General features: G+C 42.3%; 1 protein-coding gene across 1 annotated transcript in view; it reads right to left on the bottom strand.

The window, feature by feature from the left end:
* The window catches only part of DNAH9 (dynein axonemal heavy chain 9), a 419,100-nt gene that overhangs the window by 169,784 nt on the left and 221,703 nt on the right, over positions 1 to 27,613 (bottom strand). The window contains exons 43-45 of the mRNA XM_075561068.1: positions 25,533 to 25,729; positions 13,202 to 13,364; positions 10,985 to 11,108 (exon numbers count right to left, since the gene is read on the bottom strand). Coding sequence (XP_075417183.1) covers positions 10,985 to 11,108; positions 13,202 to 13,364; positions 25,533 to 25,729 — 484 coding nt within the window. The remainder of the gene's footprint in view (positions 1 to 10,984; positions 11,109 to 13,201; positions 13,365 to 25,532; positions 25,730 to 27,613) is intronic.

Here is a 27,613-nt window from a genome sequence, read left to right as displayed (position 1 = left end):
GAAATCAAAGATCAGGATGATGCTCATTCGGTTTTATGATGTGAGGAGGGGTTAGTGCATTTGGAGTTCATTCTACCACGTCAGACTGTTAATCAAGCTTTCTATTTAGAGGTTCTGAAAGATTGCATAACAATGTGTAGCAAAAAAAATGGCATGCCTCTCTTGCGCCACACACCTAACTCACCTGATCTCACTCCATGTCATTTCTTTTTGTGTCTGCGAATGAAAAGGGAAATGCAAGGACAGTGTTTGACAGCATAGAAGAGGTGATGAAAAAAATGAGGGAGGTGCTATCAGCCATCCAAATGGATGAGTTTAAAAAATGTTTTCAAGAATGGAATCACTGATTTTACAAATGCATTAAGTGTGATGGAGAGGATTTTGAAGGCAATAAGGTTGTTTTGTAAAAAAAAATTAAATATGTAGCTTTGCAAAAACATTTGCTTTTGGAGGGGGTACCCCTCATATGCCAATGATTAAAAAAAAGACATGGCTCAAAAAAAAAGACGAGAGAAAGAGAGAAAACAATGAAGGAAGCATTGGTATAACAAAAAACGGAAAGCAGTGGATATAATGTAAAGCATTATGGATATCTGAAAAGTACTTCCACATTGCTAGACAAGCTTTTAAGTAGATACTGAGGTTATGTGTATGTAGACTCAATCAGCAGCTACCCCGTAATGCCTTCCACACCCTATGCTTCTTCATTCTCTCACTCTTCAGCATCACTGAAATGTTAGTCTTTGCTAGCAGAGGCCATTGCCTCGTGTGATGGTTAAGGTTGTGCCTAATTCTTGGCTGGGCCATAATTCTCTGGTTTGGCACTTGAGACATAATTTAGTAATTATGTAACGTTGTAGTCCTCTCCCCCAATGATGTCTGATATAATGTCATTTCTTCTATGAAGAGATGCTATGACAGACAAGTTGAAAGGAGTTTTCTTGGGGTTATAACCAGTATCAAATATATATGAATGTCTTGGCAAAGTTTTCTAGCTTCTTGTTTGTTATGGCTCCTATATCCAGCTCTGATCTTTGGTTCTTAGGCCTTGAGTCAGCAGTCTGTCATATTGCCTGCTGATCTTGGGACTCACAAACTGTCCTGTGACTTGCTACTCTTAGGTTCATCAGCTCCCGTGGGTATGTGAATTAGGAGAAGCCTCCAATCTGCCATTTATCTCATGGACTTGGGACCTGTTGGTTTTTACAACGGTGTGAATCATTTATGTCAGCTATTTTTCTCTTGTGATATACACATAAGAAGTTAAAAAGTTGAAAGAAAAATGAAATGAAAGACAATGAATATTACCGCTCTACCCCAAATCTTTGAAGCCACCTTATTTAAGTGTAAGTAGTCCTAGTGATATAGTTGCTTACATGCTGGGCTCCTAACCCCAAGGTCAGCAGTTCAAACACTTTGGTAGGGAGAAAAGATGAGGCTTTCTATTCCCATTTCTGTTATAGCCTCATAAACCCATTTAGGCAGCTCTATTTTGTTTTTATAGAATTGCTATGAGTCAAAACTGACTCCATGGCAGGGAGTTTGTGTTTGTTTTCAAATAAATAAGGTTTACTGTATTAGTTTTTCTGGTGAACTAGCCTAAGATAGTTGATATTAAAATGGTTCCTAAAAAAACAAAATCTAAAGATGTGGATTTGATGAGGTCCTCAAAGATAGATGGCCTTGCAAATGGGCTGTGGTTAAACAGAGTATTGGGAGTTATTATTCCATTGGTCATTGAATTGGCTCCACTTCCTTGAACTATTGCAGGAAGTTTGTGCCAACGTTTCAACCAATTTCTTGCCTTTATAATTTAAGAGCACTGGTCCAGTTAAAAATCCACTGAGAGTTTTATATTAATTAGCCTTAATCATATAAAAGGCTAAGATAAAAATGAATTATCACGAAGATTTTCATCTACTTTCTTCCCTTAATTGGAAAAATTTGATTTAATTTCCATTTTAAGACATTTAATACCATGCATATAAAATACTCTGTAGTACAGCTTGTCAAAATGAAGGTCTTACTAATGGAATAACTCGTTTCAACCTCTTGCGATGAATAGACAGGCTGAGAAAACTGCTAGGAAATTTTAATATGTATTGAGGGCAATAAAATGTTTGAGGTGTTTGTTTTTAAATTTTTTAATTGTGACTTAGTTGAAGCTTTCGATAGTAGAGCAGTTTTCTATTCAACAATTCATACACATGGTTTCATGTCATTGATCACAGTCCCCACAATGTAACAGCACTCATTCCCACTTTCCCATTTCTATTAGCCTGCCCTTCCTTCTTTCCTTCCTACCTATCCATATTCTGAATTTTTCTTGGGAAAATTCTGCCTTTTGGATTTTGGATGGGTGGTTGTTTGTTCTAAGGAGTATGTGCCACATTTAAAATGACCTCTTGATTGTGTCATATGGTATGTTCTTGATATCCTCCCACTGTTCATCAAACCAATTCTTGAGATTTTCTCCAAATCTGGGTAGTGAATGCTGAAGGTTGTATTTTGACTCTTGTGTTATTGTTTTCATTTTCTTCAACTTTATCCTGAACTTACACGTGAGCAATGTGATGGTCTGGTCAACAGTCAGCCCCTGGCCAGGTGTTAGCTGCTGATAGTGAGCTTCTCCATCTCTCCTCCATTGTGATATCATGTCTCTTGCCCAGATGTCTTCAATTTAATTTCTGTGTACTCCATGTGGAGAAGAAGTGTATTGTTGAAAAAAGTATTTGCAATGAAGAACTTGTTGGTCTTTCAAAATTCTATCATGTCATCTCCAGCTTTGTTTTTATCACCAAGACCCTATTTTCCAACTGCTATTCCTTTCTCTGTTTTCTTTCCTCTTTTTTTTCATTCCAATTGCCAATAATTATCAGTGCATCCTGATTGAGTGCTTGGTAAATTTCCAACTGAAAGACATTGATAGAATTCTTCAATTTTTCCTCACTAGTTTTAGTGGTTGGTGATAAGTATGAATGACACAGTAATTGTATTGTTTGGATTTCCTTGTATGCAGATAGACATTATCCTGTCACAGACAGCATTGTAGTTCATGATAGATCTTGAAATGTCCTTTTTGACAATGAATGTAAAGCCATTCTTCTTGATTGTGTCATTCCTAGATAGTAAGCCACATGGTTTTATGAATCAAAATGACCAACATCTGCCCATTTCAGCTCACTAAGGTCTAGAATATGAATCATTATGCATTCTAATTCATTTTTAAGAACTTCCAATTTTCCTAGATTCATACTTTAATTCCAAGTCCCAATTGTTATTTGATGCTTGCAGCTGTTTCTTCTCATTTTGAGTGATGCCCCATCAGCAAATGAAGGTCTTGAAGGCTTTACTCCTACAGGTTGCACTCTACCGGCATCATTACGGCTGACTCTACTTGAGTGGGCAGCTCTCCCTTAATCATGTTTAGAGTGGCTTCTGACCTGAGGATTCATCTTCGGACACACTTTTTGACAATGTTCTGTTTCTGTTCATTAGGCTGTCAGTAACTGACAATGTTTGGATGCTATCCTTAATGTCAGTGGGTGAAGTGGACAGCCTATTTCTTCTTCATAGTCCATTCTTAGCCTGCAAGTTTGGCTGAAACCTTTTCATTTGGGGTGATCCTGTTGGTGTTTGAAATGCCAGTGACAACATTTTTAGCATTGTAGTAACATATACACCACCACAATATGACACAAACAAGTGGTGGAAATTGATGGTAATTGGATATTAATTGGCTATCGGTGGTGAGAGAAATGGTACAGTGCAGGGGGCAATCTCAAATGAGTTGTATGGGACTTTAGTACCAAAGAAGACAAGTCAGTGATCATTCCTCTCAATGTCTATGGCTGATTATTCAACCATCTTTTTGGAGAACCCTTTTGGTATTTCTGCTTGGCAGCCAGAGGACAAGCCACTGTCTGTGGCTTGAGGAAACATTGGCGAACAGATTTACAGAGCCCACAAAGATCATCCAGCAGGTTAGGCATATTCTTGATGGCTGTTCCTTTGCCCCCACTTTTTTCCTTTCAAGGAAATGACATCAGAATTCAACTTACTGAACCTCAGAAGTGGCCCATCAGCAATGTAGTTCCGGGTGTGCAAGGCAAAAAAAAAAAAAAAAAAAGCCCAGGCCACCCCTATCGTGCATGTGTGCAGACTTTAAATTGCCCAATGATGCATGTGGAGTTGTTAGATATCAATCATGAATATGATCCTAAGGTGGCTGGAAGATCAGATGTTCTTTTCCCATTTCTTTTTGTTTGTTTTGTTGTAATCTAAGAGTAAGAAGCTTTGGTCCATTTTAAAAAAAAAAGAAAATCTGACTCCAAGAAGAAGAGGATTATGACATTAGAGGAAAGGGACCCAAGTGGTAACAAACTCTTTCACCAGAGCACACAGAGGTTTCATGCGACTCATCTTTAGCCTCACGTCTAGTGAACACTCTATGCGTTTAACAAATGGTTGGTGAATGCATGAATCAATGGAAAGTGATATATCCAGGACTAAGGAAGGAGAAATTTTAATTCAAGAGTGAAAAAAGCTTTTAATTTTAGTAAAAGAAACATCTCAAAGTAAGATGCCAAAGTAAAATGAAGTGTGGGTTCTAGAGGGTGGAACGAGAGTCATTGCCCCTATAGCAGACTGGTTCTTCTTGTCTGGTTACTGTGAACTGGCATGGGAATCACTGTAAAGTGGGCTTTGGGGAATGCTAGTAAAACTGCAGCCACAGATGGTGTTGCAGGAAATCACGAGATGAATCTCATGTGGTCTGTCTGATACTGAGTGTGATCAGTAATTAAGGGAGTTCAGTTATTAAAAATAATTTATTATATAGCTGTAGTTTGATAGTCATCACATGCTATTTAGGAATTATTATGAAAGGGTAGCAAAAGCACTGATACTTGTTATCAGCAATTGAACTTTCCAGATCCAGTAAGAATTTATACTTTATGCAGAATTTTGCGAGCAGTTAAACAACTGGGGGCAGGGAGAAGTGATCCAAAGCTATGCTGTATTAGTTCGCAAATTGGGGGGGGGGTACATTGGTTCTTATCTTTTGCTAATTCACTCAACTTTAATGTTGTACACTGTGTTTATGATCTCTTCCTGTTTACTGTGACCCACTTGAGGTGCAGTGGCATAAAACGGGGGTGTACCATGCTTCAGTTGGTGTGGGAACTTGGTTATGTGAAGATTCTAGACCTCCATAGTTTGATTTGGGAAATGGTGTTAGAAACAAGGGATCAAACAGTGAGTGGAAGAAGCTTGGGTGGAAAGCAAACCGTCTGAGACATATCAGCACTGAGGAGGATGCTTGTTTAGAGAAGCGTCACATCAGTGGTATTTGTGCACTCTACTTTGTATCTTCAACCTAACAGAGCTTGTGTACAACTAGGAAGGGACGAGCTAAAGCCAAAGTTGTCACCCAAGGGTGCAGTTGCCTAGAATTTACTGCATTAACCAATGGGAAGTGGGTTATTTCATCTCCCTACCCCACCCCCAATTAAAAACAAACAAGCAAACAAAAAGCAAGGTCTTCAGGAACTTCTTGGGAATCCTAGCAACTTCCGATATGCTGTCAGTAAAGATGAAATGATTTATTTGACAGAAAGAATTAGAACGATGCTATGCTCTACTTTTCCTACTGTGCATGCAGGTAATATAAAAGGAAGAAGATTAGAAAAAATATTACTCTTGACTATCTCAAGTTTAACAGGCATATGCTAATCTTACTGTTTTTAGGTTGAGGCCGTGAAAGGGAATGAAGAGCTTGGATTTGGCATAAGTTGACTGCATTCACTAGGTAGTGTGTTCGTCTGGGTACTTTAGAGAAACAAATCTACAGAAACTCATGTGTAAGAGAGAGTTTTATATAAAGGGTAGTGCACATCAAGAAAACATCCCAACCCAGTGCTGCCCAGGCCCACAAGTCCAACATTAGCCCATATGTCTGACACCAATCCACAAAGTCCTCCTCCATCTCACAAAACACACACGATGATGCTGACTGCAGGAGGAAAGCCGAATCAGTAAATGTGTAAACATCTCAGCACTGGCAGGGGTCTCCACACCGCTGCTCTAGTACCCAGGGCTGCATCAGGGTAGGTCCATGTAGCTTCTCCTCGGGGATGTCTTGCAGGAAATGAGCCTTGCCAGCTAAAGCAGGGAACTGGCTAAGGTGGCTGTACCCTGGTCCCATTAGAAAGCAAGAGATCAGAGAACTAGAAAAGTGAGGCTCACCGAGCCATTTAGCTCTCTGCCCTTCAATTAACCCCATATGTGTTTATCGGCCAGGTTGGCACAATAAACTAACTACCTCAGGTAGTGTCTTAGAAATTAATTTTCACTGGAAAAAGTTGGCCTTTAAATGAAAAAAAAAAAAGAAAAGAAACCCTTAAGGGTTACGGAAATACTTGAAAATTGTGGTGACGGTTGCAAAACACAATGATGGAACTTAATGTCACCTGTTGCAGGTAAAAATGTTGAAATGGGAAATTTAAAAAAAACTTTAGTTGAGGACTGAACTTTAAAAAATCATTTTATCAGGGGCTCATACAACTCATCACAATCTGTACATATATCTGTTGTGTTAATCACATTTTTACTTTGTTGCCCTCATCATTCTCAAAACATTTGCTTTCCACTTGAGCCTTGAGCTCATTTCCCCCTGAACCCTTGATAATTTATAAATTATTATTATTTTGTCATAGCTTACACTGTCTGATCTCTCCCTTTACCCACTTTTCTGTTGTCTATCCCCCAGGGAGGAGGTTATATGTAGATTCTTATAACCGGTTCCCCCTTTCCACCCCATACTCCCTCCACCCTCCTGGTATCACCACTCTCAGCACTGGTCCTGAAGGGATTATCTGTCCTGGATTTCCTGTGTTTCCAGTTCCTATCTATACCTGTGTATATCCTCTGGTCTAGCCAGATTTGTAAGGTAGAATTGGGATCATGATAGTGGTGGGGGGAGAGCGGAAGCATTTAGGAACTGGAGGAAAATTGTATGTTTCATCATTGCTACACTACAATATGACTGGTTTGTCCCCTCCCCGTGACCCTTCTGTAAGGGATGTCCAGTTGCCTACAAATGGGCTTTGGGTCCCCACTCTGAACTCCCCCTCATTCACAAAGATTCGAGTCTTTTTCTTTGATCCTGATCCCTTTGACACCTTGTGATCACACAGGCTGGTGCACTTCTTCCATGTGGGCTTTGTTGCTTCTGAGCTAGATGGCAACTTGTTTACCTTCAAATCTTTAAGACCTTAGACACTATCTCTTTTGATAGCTGGGCACCATCAGCTTTCTTCAGCACCATCAGCTTTCTTCACCACATTTGCTTACGCACCTGCTTTTTTTTCAGCAATTGTGTCGGGAAGGTGAGCATCATGGAATGCCAGTGTAATAGAACAAAGTATTCTTGCCTTCAGGGAGTACTTGAGTGGAGGCCCAATGTCCATCTGCTACCTTAATATTATACCTATAAATATATGCACATTGATTTATTTCACCATTCTCATATATAAAATATATACATATGTACATGCCTTTAGTTAGACCTCTATAAATGACCTTTGACTCCTAATTCTTTCCTCTATTGAGGACTGAACTTTTGCAGTTTTTCAAGGTGTAAAATCTTCTGTGCATCAGATGTTATTTTAGGAGGTGACTTGGCTGGATTGGAGACAAGCAAGCTACAGGTAAAGCTGGCAACATGCCTGGCATCTCCAAGGCTTTGAGAGAGCCAATTCTCCCTCATTAGCTGTTTTAGAAATTAGACTTGACTGAACAGTTTCAGGCTGGAAGGATAGCCCCTTCCCTCACCTATCTTTTCTTTAGTCAAATAATACAAAAGTAAGAAAAGTTTGTGAGTAAAATACTGCTATGGTAGATGCTGGTCTGTCATGAAATAATATTTGAAAATGGAAAACCGATTGAATTGGAAGAGAAAAAGTCATGAGTCAATGGATAAACTCCTGGCTACAGGGACTAACAGGAGAAGAAATGAGGGGATAGGAGCAGTTATGCTTGGAGTCCCCGACAGGAGGAACCCTGGACCTCTGTCAGAAATGAGGCAAAGGGAGCTACCGAGCTTGTTAGGAGACCTGGAGCAGGGACCATTGACTCCCCAGGAAAGGGGCCATCAAAGGGCTGAGTGCAATGGCAATAACATGGAGCAGACAATGATTCTGAAGCAGTGATGTTCCGGGGAATCAAATGGCAGGCGCCACACTGAAATATAATACATCAGCTTGGGGTAGACCATGGGGAGCTAGATTTGTGAACATGGTCCTGGGAGGGAATTCAATCAGAATCAGGCTGGACTGTGGAGAAATGGACTGTGAAATGCTGGCATGTCAGAGGCAGACATTTTCCCCAGGGACAGCTGCTCACTGACTTTATTTTCTGAACCCAGATGAGAGTTGATTTTATAAAGACTGAGTTTGACTTAAGAGCGAGGGAAGCATATTCTCTCTCTCTTTAAGGGAAATAAATTCATTCTCTATGTAATAAATATGTCCTACATATTGTGTTATGCAAATAAACATATATTAGACATGCTTGTATATGTATTTGAGAATGGTTGGCATAATTTCCAAATCCATAAATACATAGACCAAAATAATCCGTAACGAACTCACTGCTCTTCAGTCGATGCCAACTCATAGCAATCTTATAGGATAGGGTAGAACTGTCCCTGTTAGTTTCTGAGATTGTAACCCTCTTCCCCCTCAACAATTCTATTGGCATATAATTCCCACATCACACAATTCAATAGTTCAATCACGTCACCACTACACATTTTAGGACATTGTCTCTTTACAGGTACGCATCATTATTAGCACCGCAGTTTCTCCTAACCTCCCCTGCCAAGCCCCCAATGAACCCTGACTCCAGTTACTCTCTCCATGGATACACCTATCCTGGCTTCCACATACAGAAAAAACAGTAAGACCAAAACAAACAGGCAAAAAGACACCCCCCCAAACAAACAAACGAACAAAAACCCTAACAACAATAACAAAGTAAAACAGATAAAGACCTCAATAGAAAAGAAAGAAGACCATATTAAAAACGGAAACAAATTTAAATGACTCCTAAAGGAGATCAAATGAAACCGCCTCTGTAACCGTCCACATTCCAGTGCATCCTGCATGACAGCAAGGCTATTGGCATCCCTGGTCCATGGTCAGAGGGGACTCACCAAGAGTTTAATCCACATGGATTCCCCGTCACTTAAAAACAAAACTAAACTGAAACAGCTTGAAGGTGGGTCAAAAGGGAGATGAAATGATAAAATATTTATTCTTAACCTAACCATGTCAGCCATCTACTGATTTTGCAGTCCTCTCTGTCTAGTAATAGGGCTCTTCACAATTCTCAACTGTGATCTGACAGGATTGAGACTGCAACTATTTTTTTTAAATATCATTTTATTGGGGGCTTGTACAACTCTTATCACAATCCATCCATCCATTGTATCAAGGACATTTGTGCATTAGTTGCCCTCATCATTCTCAAAACATTCTCTTTCTACTCAGGCCCTTGGTATCAGCTCATTTTTTCACTCCCCCCCCCCTCATGAATCCTTGATAATTTATAATTTATTTCTTGGTAACTCTTTTTTTAAAATCTTTTTATTGGGGCTCATAAGGCTCTTATCACAGTCTGTACATACATCAATTGAGCAAATCATCCTTATACATTCATTGCACTTGTCATTCTCATAATTCACCTTCCACTTGGGTTCCTGGAATCAGTTCGGTTTCCCTTTTTTCTCCCGTCCCCCTCCCTCCCCATCCCACCCCTGGTCCCTTGATAGTTTATAAATAATTATTATATCTTATCTTACACTCCCCGGCGTCTCCCCTCACCCGCCTCCCCATTGCCCATCTCCCAGAGAGGAGGTTACACATAGATCTCCGAGATCGGTTCTCCCTTTCTACACCCCCTTCCCCCCTGGTGTTGCCACTCCCACTGCTGGTGTTGAGGGGTTCGTCTGTCCTAGATTCCCTGTGCCTCCAGATCCCCACTGCACCGCTGTACGTCCTCTGGTGTAACCAGGTCCGCAAAGCCCCATTTTTCTCCTGAGGTGGGTTTTAACTGCTGGCCTTGCAGTTAGCAGTCCAACCTGTAAGCACTACACCACCAGGGCTCCCTAAATACACAAGGACAGCAAAATAACAAGAATGGAACTCTGCATGCCATTCAACACTGTACAGAGAATGTCAGAGGGCAACTGATACCTCTCTCAAGGTCTCTCAGGACCAAAGTCAATTATGTTGAGATGTTCTATATCTGCTTCTGCCCTAAGTGTTATAGTGGATTATGCAATGGGCTGCTAACCTCAAGGTCAGTAGTTCAAAACTACCAACTGCTCCATAAGAAAAAATGGACGCTTTCTACTCCCACATAGAGTTACAATGTCAGAAACCCACAGGGGGAGCTCTATCCTGTCCTATAGGGTCTCTATGAGTTAACTCCATGGCAGTGAGTGTTGTTTGGTGTGGTCTGCCCTGAGCACAAAGTTGCTTCCCTGAGATTCTGAATCTTTGGTTCATGAAGTGGATAGCCCAATGTTACTCTATTATGTTAGTTCTCTGTTCTTTCTGCAATGCCAACTCTATTGAAACACTGCAGACACCCTTGAGTCTCTGTCTCGGCTTAGGGAGAAGCACCGTCTCATCAGTGGATTCAGTAGGTCAGTAGAATTCTGTCTTCATCCCATCATTAGATTCATAAAAAGACCCTCAACATGATTGCACTGAAAAGAGAGAACGAAGGAGCGTGGACAAGAGACGTGGCACCAACCTAGAGAATGGCCGTGTATAACCCTGACCTTCACTCCTTCAGTTTTCCTCTCTCTGACTTCTGTGACCTGGGCCTTCTGACTGTGGATCAACTTTCCATGGTATCATGCCTTGAACACGATGGGGCATATTTTAGAGACACTAAAGTAAAGAGCGTTTCTTACCTGATGCCAAGAGATCATTGATGAGCACTAGGAACCTCTCATCAGCCACCTGGGCATCAGTCATGAGAAATACCGTGCTGACATTCTTTACTCCGGCTTTGAGACACAGGGTTGCCAGGTCTACCTGCAGAAACAATCAGCATCAGACATCTCTTAGAAGAGAATCTTTTTTTGGTGAGATGTCAACTCAGCCTTTAAGAATAGAACCATAAAAACAAGCAAACAAACAAATAATATAACCTGACTTTAACCAGAGAGAAGAACAACCCAGTAGTAAAGGCAAAGAGGAATGCTATTTTGCACTGGATAGGCAAGAGAACATGCCTCATTTTAGCCTTGATTCCCCATCAAGGTATACGAGTGAAACTAAACAGTGATGCGCTTTAAGTCATATTCCCAATGTGCACTGTGGGTCCTGCTCTGGCGTCTGGAGTCCTTGATTTGTGCAAAGTGGTGATGCTTTCCAAAGAACCAATGTGGTCCCCTAGTCACCTATTCTACTTACCTTCATGAAATGAATGGCCTGCTCAAAAAGACAGGCGAATGCTCTTCATCTTCACCAAAGAGGGATGTAATTGAGCTACAGGCTTGAAGGAGGAAGGCATTTTATCTTAGAAGTGTCTTGTGTGCTTATTACTCACTTCAGTTAAAGGTTTATTTCCCCAAAGAAATATTGGGGAGATCTTGTTCTCTCTTTCTTTTTCCTCCTCCCTCCCCCTCTCCCATGGTAAGACTTTGGAATTCATATCCATTCAGAACTTAGATGGATGAAGTTTGGGGCAAGATTCTGCACTCCGAATTTATCCAGCTTTGTCAATCTTGGTTGCTTGGCTGAATAACTTACCAAGCTCAGCCTCTATTTCCTCATCTTGTTTTCTCTCATATCACCAAAGGCTCATCCCCAAACAACCTGATATATTTGCTTATACCAGAGCTTCGTTTGCACCAAAATAATGCCCTCAAAAGATGATGAACCTCCTTTTAGACCAATGTCCTCAATTTTATATATTTATATAATGATCTAAGTCTGTGTTGCTCACTTCTCACTAGAATCATCTGGGGCAGTGGTTCTCAACCTGTGGGTCATGACTCCGTTGGGGTCCAATGACTCTTTTACAGGGATAACCTGATTCATAACAGTAGAAAAAACACATTAATGAAGTAGCAACAAAAATAATTTTATGGTGTGTGTGTGTGGGGGTCACCACAACATGAGGAATTATATTAAAGAGTCGTGGCATGAGGTAAGTTGAGAACCACTGATATGGGGGAAACTTGGGGAGATTCAGAGGCCCAAACCATCATTGGGTTAAATCAGGATTTCCGAGGCTGGGCTGCAGGCACCATTATGGTTTTGAAGATCCCAGTGAATCCAGCATATAACTAAGTTTGGAAACCATTATTCCAAATCATTCTGTAAATGCACAATCCCCATATGTTTGCTGCCTTCTTGGAAAAGCGCTACAGAGGGATCAAAAGTGGATTTGGTGCACGGCCTTAGTTCAGCCAGTTCTTTAAAGCAGATGCCTTGAGGGCTGCAGGGAGAGTCTCCCTCTCATCTACCTGGATGGGCGATGGGAGGGCGGAGGGGGCTGAGGTGGGGTGGGGGAGGTCTGGCACAGAGCTGGCTGGAATTCTCCCAGGGACATGGGGAGCATCCTGATGGAAATGACGCCATGGTTCCCTGCTGTGGCCATGGAGAGAGGACAAAGTGACCTTTGAAGGTTATATGTAATGCTTTCTTCCACCTTCCAGGGGATACATTATGGTTCCTACGTGCATGGAGTCTGAGACAAGCAAACGTCACTAATGGCCCCAGGGGTCATGGGTAACAGACCCATCTTTAAAAATAGGCCTAAAACTTAGGCAGGCAGGCAGACACAGGCAGAAATCCTTTTCTCACTACTACTACTACTGAATCCACTGGAACTGCTAGAAAGCCATGAGCTGAATGGAGATCTGTGTCTGGTTAGGGTGAGCGCCGCCGAGCCTCCACAGGTGTAACTGGGGCAGCCGAAGTCTAAGAAAGGCAGCCTTTGGAAAGGCCTCCGTTTTCAGGCTGTGCCTAACGAGAAGAGAGACACTCACTGCACCAGCCTAGCATCTAAGAAGCAAATAAGTTCTTCGGAGGAACTTGAAGAAAGAAGGGTGGCTGATGGGGGTGAGAGGCAGTTGGAGGGAGGCCGCATCTTGTCCCCACTTGCCTGACCCTCTTACCTTGAAGTCAGGGATATGGTAACCTTTCCGCAGTGTGATCTGGAACACGTCCATGGAGCTGATGAAAGCTGCAAGCCTCGTCAGGCTTTGCTTGCCGCTCCCCCCTACACCAACCAGCAAAGCATTGCCCCTCGGGGACTCCAAGATGCGATTGATATGGCAGCTAGAGAGAAGGCAGCACACAGGACCCGTCACTTTGGTCAGACTGTGCTCTGTGAGGAGCATGGATAATGGTCTGAGGGGAAGCAGGAATCCTCGGTATAGGCTAAGTATGGGCCCCACTGTGGAACTGGTGGCTCTGTTGAGTAAACGTTGGAATTTTAGCCATAAGGTTCGAGGTCCAAACTCATCAACCACTCTGCTGGAAAGAGATGAGGCTGCCTATTCTTGTAAAGATTACAAATATGCAAACACCCTCTGAAGGGTCACTATGAGTCAGAATCCTTGGCAGCGGGTTTGTTTCTTTCTTTTGGTGGGAACTGGTAATAAAATTGTCCTCAAATATGGCTTCACTTTATTGCCTAGCAGTGGGAGGAAGCTGCTGAATTAACCACTGTTTCATCTTAAGCTACAGTTAAGCTGGGCAATGATGGATGGCTAATGAGTTTGGCTGCTAACTGAAAGGTGAAAGCATTAAGGCCTCACTAGAGGTGCCTCAGAAGAAAGGCCTGGCATTGTACTTCCAAAAAATTAGCCATTGTATGGATGACAATGAAAGTGAAAAATCCATTTGCACAGGCCCCATGTGGATTAAATTTCCAATTGAACTTCCTCAGACCATTGACCAGATATGTGAATAGTTTTGTTCTCAGTGTGCATTGGAAAATAAATTACTGCAGATATAGTTAGCTCACAATTGAACATCTTTCCATTTGTTTTTCCTTTAGACCCACTTTTAACCTGTTCTACTGTTTGCTATGTATGGTTCTTGGTGGTATGGTGTCTATGGACTGGGCTGCTAACCACAAGGTCAGCAGTTCGAAATCACTAGTAGTCCTCAGGAGAAAGATGGGACTTTCTACTCCCTTATAAAGTTACAGTCTTAGACACTCAGAAGGGCAGTTGTATCCGGTCCTATAGGACCACTATGAGCTGACATCGACTCAAAAGCATGGATTTGGTTTTGTTTTGGAGTGTTTATTATTTTCCAACTCTCTTGCGGCTTAAAGTTTATCTGTGCTTTATTGTGTTGTTGTTGGTGGTGGGGTTTTTATCGTACAATTTTCTTGATATGAAATCCAGCATAAGTAAATCTACAGCGGCAGTAATTACATTACTACTCCATCCTTAGGTTTATGACAGGGGCAGTTGGTGGCAATGTGGCGCTAAAAACAATAGACACAGGATGGAGAAGACGATTAGAACTTGACTGTGATCATGACTGCACAACTCTTAAATACCTTTAGACCATTGAGTTGTAAAGACATGGAGTGTATGCCAATGAAAACAGTTAAAAACAAACAAGAAATCAGCCATGGGAACCCTTATGAAGCACAACTCTACGCTGATACACATGGGATTGCCATGGGGAGACTCGATTCCAGAGCACCTGGTTGACTGGTTTACTCAAGGTCTCTGGTGAGTGGGCAACAATGGGAGAAGAGCCCATGCTAGTCAGAGAGGACCCAGGGAGGGGCTGTGAGAAAGGTAGGGGAGGAGGTGATGGAGGGGAACCTCATGCTCCCTTTGAACTGAGCACTTCCACATCTGATTTCACTAAATTTCATGTTTGAAGGAAATAGAAGACCCACAGTTCCAGGGTTCCTCCAGTCTCTAACAGATCAATACGTCTAGTCCTTCTTATTGATTTTGAACTTCAGTTTGCACCATTTCTCCTCTTACTCTGTTCAGGACCTTCTACTGTGATCCTGATCAGCACAACGAGCTCTCACACCCAGACAGAATTGAGTTCTTCTGATCTGTGGGGTGTGGAAGCTGTGGTTCTCATGGTCCATTAGGCCTTTGGATCAAATGTTACCATGAGTCTTCGATTTTATTCACTTGTCTGTGTCCCAGACAGAGAGAAACACATGGTTTCAGTTTACAGGGTCACTTGCAAGCTTTCAGCACTCCAGTCACTAATCATACAAGCAGAGTGTAGAACAGTGTCTTTGTGGACTACATCAATTAACCTAGATGTTCTCCAAACTGTAGTCCTAAACCTCCAACCCCAGTTACTCATTTTCTCAAGGTGCTTGGTCTTGGCTAAGAAGTTTTCAGAACTCCCCCACCCCATGTACTCTCTTATATCCATGAATACATTTGCAGAATATAAAATATAATTATGTCTACTCCTGTATGTATATATATGTCAAATTTGTACTTTCTCTTGTTTACTCATTAAATCATAGTGTTTAGACATCTGAAAACCTGGCCGTTCACCTCATACTCTTTACTGTGTCGGCATTAGAGACTAAAGCATTGAATGCACGCTTGTTAAATTGGAATAGAATAGCTCATGCCTGGCACACAGCATCATATCTGGGGTGCTATCCATCTTGATGTACTATGTTAGGAACAAAGGGTCACCTACTTTGTGTTTATGTTAGAAGGGACCTAACTACGCTAACAAAAGGTGAAACTATGGTGCTAAAATACTAAGACCCTACCTTTTAATTCAGAAATAGTGGGACAGGAATGGAAAGTAATGAGAGATAAGCATGGAGGAGAAGTCCATTTAGGTTCTCTGGGCTGCCCAACACCCTAGTTCCATTCTGGAAATCTTGGACTCAACTTAGCATGGTCCATGCTGTTCAACAGCCAAGTGGGAAATGCATCACTAGTCATGAAGTGTCCGAAGAAGAATGGTAAAGTTTGCAACCATCAGCATTAGATTCCAGCTGGGGCCTCATTAACAACCTTTGAGGAGGGAAAAGGACTTTGAATATAAATTACAAAATCAAAAGGGTTCCTGGGCGAGAAAGGAAAGGTGGTCTAAATTCATTCCATTATTGAATTTCTTGGAGATTAAGAACAAAAGCGGAAGATGCACCATGGCTTCACTAGAGGATGCTGCTTATTGAAACACACACACACACACACACACACACAACTCATAGGAATATATGGCATCAAAGAGAAGTCTTATGTAAAATTCTCTTTCTGTTAATAATTGCTAACTCATTCGAAGGGGGTAAAAACAATAGAGGCATAAAATATCTATAGATAAAAATCAAGAAAAAATATCTATAGGAGTGAAAAAACAAAGCAGCACGAGGCTACGAGCATGCAAACAGCAGGAGAAAGGAAGCAGTTTGCTGCTGTAGGGAAACAATGAGGACGAGAATCTGGAAGGGTGAAGGCAGTTGGTAGAAGACTAAAATGATGGCTTGAAAGAAAGATTAAGAAAGACTTGAACTTCTACTGGCTCCTTATTAAGAGTAAATCACTTTACACGTCCACCACCAAGAGTCCTGTAGAGTAGGCATTCTTATTATCCTCATTTTCCAGATGGGAGCACCAAGGCTTGGGAACGTTAAGACTCCTTCCCAAAGCGCTGAAATCAAGAGTTGGAAAACCAGAGTTTGAATGTGGGCTTGGCACGACTTCCTGAACCCATTCCCTGACCTCTGTTTGAAAGGGCCCAGCCGGAAAAAAAAGAAAGGGCCCAGCCGAGGAACATCTGAGCAGTAGAAAGCTAGAGCAGCAAAGCTGGAGAAAGACGTAGGGGAATACACTGGTACATATGAGGGTTGGAGGTACAGGGAATCCAGGGTGGATGATACCTTCAGGACCAAGGGTGTGAGGGACGATGCTGGGAGAGTGGAGGGTGAGTGGGTTGGAAAGGGGGAACTGATTACAAGGATCCACATGTGACCTCTTCCCTGGGAGAGGGACAGCAGAGAAGGGGGGAAGGGAGACCCCGGGTAGGGCAAGATATGACAAAATAACGAGGTATAAATTACCAAGGGCATATGAGGGAGGGGGGAAAGGGGAGGGAGGGGGAAAAAAAAGAGGACCTGATGCAAGGGGCTTAAGTGGAGAGCAAATCCCTTGAGAATGATTGGGGCAGGGAATGTATGGATGTGCTTTATACAATTGATGTATGTATATGTATGGATTGTGGTAAGAGTTGTATGAGTCCCTAATAAAATGTAAAAGAAGAAAAGAGAAAAAAATGATTAGGGCAAAGACTGTACAGATGTGCTTTATACAATTGATGTATGTATATGTATGAACTGTGAAAAGAATTGTATCAGCCCCAATAAAATGTTAAAAAAAAATCAAACAGCAATGAACAGCCAGACAATAAAATCAGAGTGAGCGGCAGGCTTCACTGCACCGTGGAAATCGGCTCTCACCTCACCCCTCAGTCCTGTGGACTTTTAGGAACGTGGATACGGACTCTGTTCTTGGTCTCTTTCTCTCCTTGAGTGTCAGAAGGTGCCCATCTCAGAGTGCGTTCCCGCACCTGGGTGTGGTGCATGGAATCTTCCGCCCTTCTTCGTTATCTGTAGTTCTCACTACACTGTTTGGCTTTCTGTTCTCTGGTGTAATAAGAAGATCCAAGTATCTGACTGGCAAACAAAGGCCTTAAAGAGGGGACGAGGAGCCTCTGAGAAGGGCGGAGAGGTACAACTAATGTACGGCTAGTTATACATCCAAATCAATGACGTCAGAAATGCCTCTCAATGAGTAAGTCATGGGCCTGGGGGATCATGACCATAGTCTCAGGGGCACCAAAGTCAGTTGGTTCACAAAGGTCATAGTTCACAAAGACAGATTGTTACTACTTTAGTAAGTGGTGACTGGATCTTAAGAGCTCCAGAGGTGCAATATTGATCTCTCTATGCCCAGAGAAAAGAAGGATGGTGAAAATCAAAAGATACATGGAAACATTTCATCCAGGAAACCGATGATCCACGCAAACATGGACCTGCACCACCTAGAGACCAGAACTAGATGGTGCCTGTGAACCACAGCAAACTGCTGTGAAATAGATCATATTAATAGGGCTTAGATAGAGCAGGAGAAAAAAAATCCCAAACCATAATAAAAGACCAGGGTTAATGGTTGGATAGTGCTGGAATCCCCAAGATTATAGTTGCCCTTAGTCACTTTTTAATGACTGGAGTGAAACTCACTCCCATGTTAGATTAGTCAATGATCTAAGATCAAAGGGGCAGCTTTTATCTAAGACAGAGGAATGGAAGTAGGAAACAAAGAGAGGAAGTGGAATAACTGATGGGATATTGAAGGGATGAGTTGGAACATTATGTATAAGAATTTGAGAATGATTGGGGCAGGGAATGTATGGATGTGCTTTATACAATTGATGTATGTATATGTATGGATTGTGATAAGAGTTGTATGAGTCCCTAATAAAATGTAAAAAAAGAAAAGAGGAGAAAAAAAAAAAGAAAATGATTAGGGCAAAGAATGTACAGATGTGCTTTATACAATTGATGTATGTATATGTATGGACTGTGATAAGAATTGTATGAGCCCCTAATAAATTGTTAAAAAAAAAGAATTGTTGAATGTAAAAATGGTGGTTTTTTATGTAAGTCTGAATTTAACTTACACAAAAAGTTTCAAAAATAGGAGATGTCTCCTCAGGGAAGTTAAGTACTCCAATTATTTTGCCATTATTAAATGAAATTGGGAAAATATCTTCTGAGCCTGTTTAGGAGGCTCATAAGAAAAGCCAATTTTTGCCTAAACATAATTTTATTCCATGTGATCAACCAGGTTGGGAATGCTTTGCATCCCTTTCTGTTGACTCAAATTAAATTCACTAAAATTCATCTTTCACTGAGACAATTTCAAGACTATTCCATAGGCTTTGATAGCTCTAAAAGAGGCTGGAAAACATTCATAGGAACTTCCCAGGATGAGTTCATTAACAGACAGCTTTTAAGTCCTTATTTCTTAAATACCTACTATGCAAAAACTAGGGACCCCTCAATTAGACTAATTGCACAACAGCCAAGACAATTGGCTTATATGTACATCACTCTATTATACAACAGCCTCCATGAGTCAGAGGATACCCCACGGCAAAGGTCAACACTATGCACAGAATGCCACCCCACCACACGGAAGAACATGATGCACAAACCATTGCCCAAGGTTCTAAGGATTCAGTGGTGGATGGGGAAGACTGTGTTGCCCATGGAGCTTGCATTAGGTTAACTCACTGCCACTGAAACCATTCTAATTCAGAGAGACCCTCAAAGACAGAGTGGAACTGCCCTTTTGGGTTTCCAAGACCATAAATCTTGACAGGAGCATCTCTGGGGAGATGAAGAGCATCTGGTGTGATTCAAGAACATGGCCTTTGGCTGAGTGGAACTTTGGCTTATCTATGTATAAGGTATATGCTCTTAGACAGTTTCTCTCATCTCTCGGTGTCTCAGTTTATTTACAATAAAGAGATTACAATAGGAGCTACCTTCTTGGGGTTGTTATAAAGATTTAAGAAATTTCCAAGGCAAAGCACTCTTTGTCAGTCCTGCCTGAGTTCTATGTATGTGTAGTCCTGCACATTTTACAGTATCAAATATTGCCTCCTCAAGAGACCGACCGATGGTCTGTTTAAAATTTCAAACATGCCTAAAATGCTCTAACTCTCTTCTCTTTCTATTTTTCTCTACAGCTTTTATTTCCACATTACTAACTAAGACTTATAATCCTGGTAGTTCTGTTGGGTAAGCGCTGACTTAGTTGGCTGTTAACTTCAAGGTCTACTGCTCAAAATCACCAGTCAGCCCTTGGGAGGAAGAGGAGGCTATCTGCTCCCATAAAGATTTACAGTCTCTTTAATCCCATATAGTATTGCTATGAGTTGGAATTAACTCGATGGCAATGGCTTTAGTACCTGTTATGGGTTTAGTACCTGCTATGTTCAGTACCTTGATGGGTTTAGTACCTGTTATGTTTCAGACAATGTTCTAGTTATTGAGCATCTAGTCGTGAATAAAACATATATCCTTGCATTCATAGTAGAATTATGTAATCAAGGATGGACAGATGAATGTGAACAAATCATGAAAGATTGCTTAAGAACAGACAATGCAACAAAGAGAAGGTAAAGTAAGAGAATCTGAGGACTGGAAAAATGGCACAAGAGACAAGTCTGACCTTTTCTGGCTTCAGTAGGGAGGAGAGTCCAATTTTATAATGGCTCAATGCCAATTGCCATGAGTCAGAGGGGCCTCCACCCTCTATCCTTCTTGATCCTGCTCTGCTCTGTTTCTGTGCGACTTCTCTGGTGTCCCTGCTGCTTCTGCCCCTCCGATAGCAATCTTGAATGCACTCTATTGCTGGCTCTTCTTTCTTGGGGGTCCCAGAATCTCTCTTTCTGCTCCTGGATCTCTCTTTCTGCTTCTCAGACGACTCTCTTATACTCAGAGGGAGGGTGAAATGGACCAGTCCTTGAGTTAGAGTCCTCTGCACCTTATTTGCTTAGCCTCATCCAATCTTTTGGTGGAAATTATAGCCAAATGGCTAGAAAAGTCATAGTATTGGCAACTGATGTAATCAAGAGAAGGGTTTGAGGTGACATGGATAAGTGCTTACGTATTCAACTAGTAAGTAAGCTGAGGAAGTAAATGAGGTGAGGAAGGATAGCTAAGTAGAAACAACACTTCTGATTGGGTTCCCTGTGGAAAGAGCTGAGAAGTATGGGTAGTAGATGGAAAGACCCTCCATGAGATGGATGGACACAGAGGCTGCAACAATGGGCTCACACATGAGTTGTGAGGATGAAGATGGCACAGGACTGGGCAGTGTTCCATTCTGCTGTACATAAGGTCACTATGAATCAGAATGGACTCAATGGCACCGAACAAGAACATCAACAACACAGAGAGCTATGAAGTGTAAGGGATACTTTTTAAATGAAAAAAAAAATGGTAACGAGGTCTGTTTTGAGATGCTGGCTCACATGATCTAGAAATTTCTGAAAAAGAAAGAAGAGACAGAGAAGGGAGGGAGAGAGAGAGAGAAGAGAGAGAGAAACACGAACAAGAAAGGAGGAGGAGGAGGGAGAGAATTTCAGGAAGGACTTAAGTCACTGGGATGATGAAAGGAGACAGGATTCAGAGCACAGATAGAGGAATTGACCTAAAGTAAAAACTGGAGCAAATTATTTATTGAAATAGGAGGAAAGGCAAGATTTGTGAGTGGGACGCCGATAGGGTTTTTGATGAGATGATGAGAATTCTCTCCTGGTGGTTTTTATTTTCTCCAGGAAAAAAGAGATGTGCTCACTAAGTGAGCAGGGAAAGGGGAACTTGCAGAAGCAGGACCAAAGTGTGGAGGATTCTTGCAGGATGGGGAAGGAGCAAATTGTCCACGGTAGGAGGGGAGGATTTCTAACAATGCTGGGGACCCATACTAGGTTTGCAGCTGAAAGAAAAACCAGTCAATGGTTTGAGAGCATTTTCTTCAACAATGTTCAGCTGTTTGGGAGAGGTGTAGAACAGGAGATGGTAGAGTTTAAGAGAATGGGTAACTATCATTCGGGTACAAAGGTGTGAGTTGAGGACATGCTGGTTAGAGAGAGAAGTGAAGATGTGTTGGGAGGGATACAAGACTTTAAGAAAGTAGTGGTTTGTTGTTGTTAGTTGCTGTTAAGTTGATTCAGACTCATAGGGATCTGACAGCAGAAGGAAAGGCTTTCCTGTCTTGAACCAACCTCGCAATTGTTAGGCCTGAGCTCGTTGCTACAACCATCATCACTCCATCTCTTCGAGGGTCTTCCTCTTCCCACCGCCCTTACGGAGCACGATGCCCTTCTCCAGGGGCCGATCTCTCCTAAAACATGCCTGAAGTGCATGACATGAACTAGGTCAAAGAAATGGATCATGCTGAAGTTTAAAATCAGATGGAACAGTAAACTAGGGTGGGTAAGTGGAAAGGTAGCAGGTACTAGATGGAGAGTGGAATTGAGATTTCTCTATTAATGACAGAAGATTTAGGGAAAAGATGTGTGTGAGTGACTGAAGTGTGTTGGAAGAAAGATCACTAGAGTTACAGATGGACAGGAAACTGGGAGGCGCGGCACCACACAGATGAATGGTTGGGGAGGGAAAATGCTTCAAGCACTAAGATAATTGGAAAATGATGGGGAGTCGCTAGAAGCTAGCTGATGACAGTAATATAGAGGTACTGAGTCAGACAGCCTGGTTGCATGTTTTTCACAAGAACTGGATTTGGGAAGCACAAAAAAAGAGCTAGTGTAAATGTGTCCCTGGGGTCGGAGAGTATGGAGGGCACTTATTCCTCTCTGGACATAAAATAGGGAAGAGAAACATCCGCTTTCCTGAACCTCGGGGGACTCAGTTAGGTTTCAGTTATAATTAGGCAGCAAAGGGAAGGTTCTGAGATGGACAAGGAACCCAGCTGGGTTTTCTGCTGCAGACCACCTGCACCAGGGTCAAGGTGCAAGGATTCCAGAGTGGAATGGGAAGTGGTGAAACACAGCAGTGCAGTGCTCTAAGGATGCATTGCCTGGGAGACTCAGTGACTATGATCAGTGACTAGCAGCAGTTACTGTCATACATATATTTAATTTTCAAACAGTTGTACTTTTAAGAATCCCTTCCATCACCATGAGATGCCCCCTTACACCCACTGGGATGGCTGTAATTTCTTCAAGTGAAAAGCAACAAGTGTTGGCCAGACTGTGGGGAAAGTGGAACCCTCATACATTTGTGATGGAACCATAAAATGGTTTCAGTCACGAAGCGAAGCAGATTGGTGACTTCTCCAAAAAATTCAACATCGACTTACCAGCAATTCCATCCCTAAGTAGAAGGACAAATGCAAACATCTTGCTTTAAAACCATAGAAACCTTTATCAAACAAAAAGTATGAAACTGAAAGCCATATCCTCCACCTAGGTCTACACACTTCTGGAGGAAGGGTCTCCTTCTCTAGCCCTGCCCCCAAGTTTATGTCTTTCTGATTGACACCCTGTCAAAACAGCAGTTTTATCCTCCGTGAGTAATTCAAATCATGTTTCCCTTAAATCTTTTTGAGTTTTAGGGCAAGATCAAGGCTATAGGGTGGGTGGAGTAAGGTCTCCTAAGGAAATTCTTGTAAGATAACCCTTCCAAAGAGTTGAAGGCAAGGATACAAGCAGGTGTTTGTACAGGTATACCTCGAAGACATTGCAGATTACATGCCAGAGCACCTCAACAAAGAGACTACCCCAAGAAAGTGGACCACACGATTTGTTTTAGTTTGCTTGTTTTTTCCAGTGCATATAAGTGTTATTTTACATTATTCTGAGGAGCCCTGGTGGCATAGTGAGTTACATGTTGGGATGCTAACCTCAAGGTCAGTAGTTCAAACCCCCAGCTGCTCCATGGGAGAAATAGGAGGCTTTATAATCCTGGGGGGCAGGAACAACCTCAGGAACCCACAGAGGCAGTTCTACTCTGTCCTATTGGACTCATAGGAGTCAGAATCCATTTTGATGAAAAGAATCCCGGTGCTATAGTGGGGTACAGATTGGGCTGCTACTCCCAAGGCCAGCAATTCATACCCACAAGCCACGGGAGAAAGACGAGGCTGTCTATTCCATAAAGATTTACAGCCTCAGAAACCTACACAGGGTCACTATGAGTCACACTTGACTTAATGGCAGTGAGGTAGTAGTCCGTTAAAGGGGCTCTGATTGGGCCACTATCTGCAGAGTTGGCAGTTCAAACCTACCAGATACAGAGAGAAAAAGATATGAGGCTGATTGCTCTGGTAAACATGTAGTTGTGGACATCCTTAGGACTGCTGAGAGTGTGAATCAACTCAATGGCATTAGTTTGGTTGGCTGGACATTCTGTGAAAGCATTTGTGAATTTCCAAATGGAGACACGGTGACATAAAGCAAACACATGCTATTGGGACACATGGCACCAATTGATGCTCAGTTTGTTAAAAAAAAAAACACCAAACAACCCAAGATGATCTGTGAAGTGCAATGTGGGATTATAAAGAGACTTTTCCCCAGCTCTGTCTCCCCCAAAGACATGCCAACTATTAGAGGCTATTTGCCAGCATATGGTGGGAGGTCAGATGATTAGAGACATCCTCTCTGAAGGCAGTCAGTGTCCAGACAACTGTCTGGGCCTACCACAAGAGGGGCCTACTCTCTGCTATTAAGGACAATGGGCTACTTTTCCCTAAAGGCTTGCAGTCATTGGTTTGGTTCCTGTAGATGGGGTTTTCACCATACTGATAATGGTTTCTATAGTGAGCCAGAGAACAGGTCAAAGTTGCTCAGTAACATCTAAAGTTAGGCCGCCATCATGAATCTAGGGTCTGCCCATCTTGTCACATGTATACTCTTATTCCCTCCTCTTCCAATAGTGTATGAACTCCTAGATCACTCCCCTCCCACTACTGTATTACCTATAGCACAACCCTTTCCTGTGACGTATGTCTTCACCTGGAATTAGGGGGCTTGCATGTCCCCAGAGACTAGAAAAGCCTTGGTTAGCGATAAATCACTCTCTCTCTCTCTCTATGTGGACCACCAAGTGAGGCTGAGGTGAGCATGCTACTATGAGATGTGTCTGACTCCATTATTTCACTCTCTCTTCTATCTCTCATGCTCTCGATGACTTTACTATAATCTTTACTCATTATCGCTGTACAATTGCGCCTCCTGGACCTATGATGATGTGTTAGGGGTTAGTTTCCCTGACACAGTGCAATATGGTGAAGCACACTAAAACAAGATATGCCTGCGTGTGCATGTTCAAAGCAGCATGACTCGTGAGAACCCACGTGACCATCAATCCACCATTGGATGACTGATGAGTGCCTCAGCAGGAGGAATAGCAACAGGATGCTGACGGAAAGAAGTCCTGCCGTGTGAAAACTCACATGCTTTCTGTGAGCTATCCAGAATAGATACATGCAGAGAGATAGAAAGCAGCTTGGCGGGTAGCAGAGACTAGGGGTTTGTAAAAGTGAGGAGCAATTGTTTAATGGGCATAGGGTTTTACTTGGTGATGGGACTAAATAAAGACAGTGATTGCCCAGCACTGTGAAGGTACTGAATTGTGTACTTTAATTTTATATTGTTAAATTTCATGTAAAAACAAACAAACAAATAAAAAAACCCCAAACCTTCCCTAAGCCTCATTACTTTAAAACCACTCCTTTGAGTACGATGGGGGTTGGGGGGCAGGAACTGTGGGCTGCTCTTGTGCCTTTTTTGATCTCAAATCTATCAAATCACTGTGATCATGCCCAAAGCCAGCCAAGCCAGCCACGTGAGTTATCTTCCAGTCTGTTCTGATTCATGGCAAGCCTACATGTGGTTACTAGCTGAGTGTGACGTGCAAAGTTGGGAAGAGCGAGAGAGAAGTACACTTACACGTGGCGCACGGCATCCTCAAAGAGCACCAGGTCCATCACTGTGTTGACCTCATTGTGGTTCTCCAAGGCTTCCACCAGCGTCTGGGTCAGAAGTTCCCACGACTGTACAGGCATGTACTTGGGCTCACCAATGCCATTGGCAAAGTGGCAATACATGTTCAGGTTCTGGGTCTGCTTCATAGTCTCTTCAATATCCTGTCAATGAGGCATAGGAACAAAGACCTTCCTTACTGACTCCTAATTCTGGTTCCATGCAGGGAGTAGATACCTGATTTCCTTTTTCTCTCTGTACTCTTCCTGAAAATGAAGGAGGGGCATTGTCCCAATGCTTCCTCCCCTATGTAGAAGCCCCATTAAGTGACCCAAAGAGATCATTTACCAGCTTCATGACATCACAGGTGAGGTTCGTGATTTCCTGTAGGCTGAGGGTGGAACCGGATAGTGAGAGAATCCACCTGTGAGCAGAGGAGTGGCTGGGGAAACTCAGGTGGAGCTTCCTTAGCAGGCACTCCCAGTATTGGCTAGAATGGACCATGTCTCCTCCTCCAAGTTTGTTCTAGTGAGTCTTGCTTCCCAATGTAGAGTAGTATCACAAAACACCATTTCCTGTTCCCTAGAGAGTTCATGCTATAGGTTCCAGTCCCAACTTCCTCAGCTCAGTCCCGAGGGCTTGATTTCTGCAATGCTATCAGCCATCCTTAGGTGACTGCTTTTTGTTTATTTGCTTGCTTGTTTAATTGGGGACGTGGATAATCTAAAAAGCATTTAGAGTGGAGTTCTTCACTTATAAACCCTTCATAAAGATTTGTGCTAGTTCAAATTTTGCACACAGGACAAATTTTCCATCTGTATAAAATAAGCACTAGTATTACATAGGTGTATGTGTTGGGCTACTAACCACAAGGTCAGTAATGTGAAATCACCAGCCACTCACTCCACAGGAGAAACAATAACAACAACAACAAAGCAAACTCACAGCCTTCAAGTCAATGCTGAGTCATAGACAGCCTCCTATGGGTTTCTGACACTGTAAGTGTTTCCTGGAACAGAAAGCTCAATATTTGGTTTTGAATTCCTGACCATGTGAATCCCAGGCAAACGCATAACCACGATACCACCAGGGGTGTAGGCTTTCTATTCTCATAAAGCATTACAGTCCTGGAAAACCCCAGGGCCAGTTCTGCCCTGTCCTCTAGGGTCACTGTGAGTCTGTATCGACTCCACGGCAGTGTGTGTGGTTTACAATGCAGGCGGAGTCCTTGGGTGGTGCAAATGGTTGACACGTTTAGCTGCTAGCCAGGATGCTGGAGATTCAAACTATCCACAGGTGCTTCATAAGAAAGGCCTGGTGATCTACTTCCAAAAAGCAGCCGCTGTAAACTTCAGGGAACCCAATCGCACTGTCACCCAGGGGCTGTCAGAACTGATCGAGCAGCTGGCTGTTTGACTGCTACAGCACAATCTGCCTGTGCCTCGTCACTACCAAGGTACCCTTTAAGTGTTAAAGTGGCAGCGACTTAAAATATTTTCTCCTTAGTCTAGACAGAAAGGAACTACTTGTAGGAAGAAAGACTGCAGAGGAGATATCGCCAACAAAAGAATACATGTTCTAAGTCACAGGTAGAAAGTTACACTTCATGAACCAGTCTTTTCCCCTATAGCTCAGGCTAGAAGACCCACCTGGGGAAGAAAAATAACTGCATGCTATTAACCAACAGAGTCGGTAACTGGAGCTGAAACCTTTGCAGGGTTATCTTTGCCAGCCCATGGGACAAGATTTGTCAAACGAATGTAGCAAAAGTGAGGATGAAAACGTATCTGTGAAGAAGCCAGGAGTGCTGCCTGGTTATAAGAAGAAAAAGTTAAATGTTTTGAAAATGATGATAATGTATGTACAAATGTGCTTGACCCAATGGATGCATGGATGGTTGGATGAATTGTGATAAAAGCTGTGATGAAAATGACTTAAGTAAATAAATAAGAATTTAAAAGATAAATAAAAATAAAAAGAAGAAAAAGTTAAATATCAAAGAAGTGTTACATTTTACAAGCAGTTTTGAAGTCCCCCAAACCACGTAA

The sequence above is a fragment of the Tenrec ecaudatus genome, chromosome 10 (genome assembly GCF_050624435.1).
Source record: "Tenrec ecaudatus isolate mTenEca1 chromosome 10, mTenEca1.hap1, whole genome shotgun sequence".
NCBI lineage: Eukaryota > Metazoa > Chordata > Mammalia > Afrosoricida > Tenrecidae > Tenrec > Tenrec ecaudatus.
Note: the sequence above shows the minus strand (reverse complement) of the source record. Positions and strands in the feature narration are given on the sequence as shown.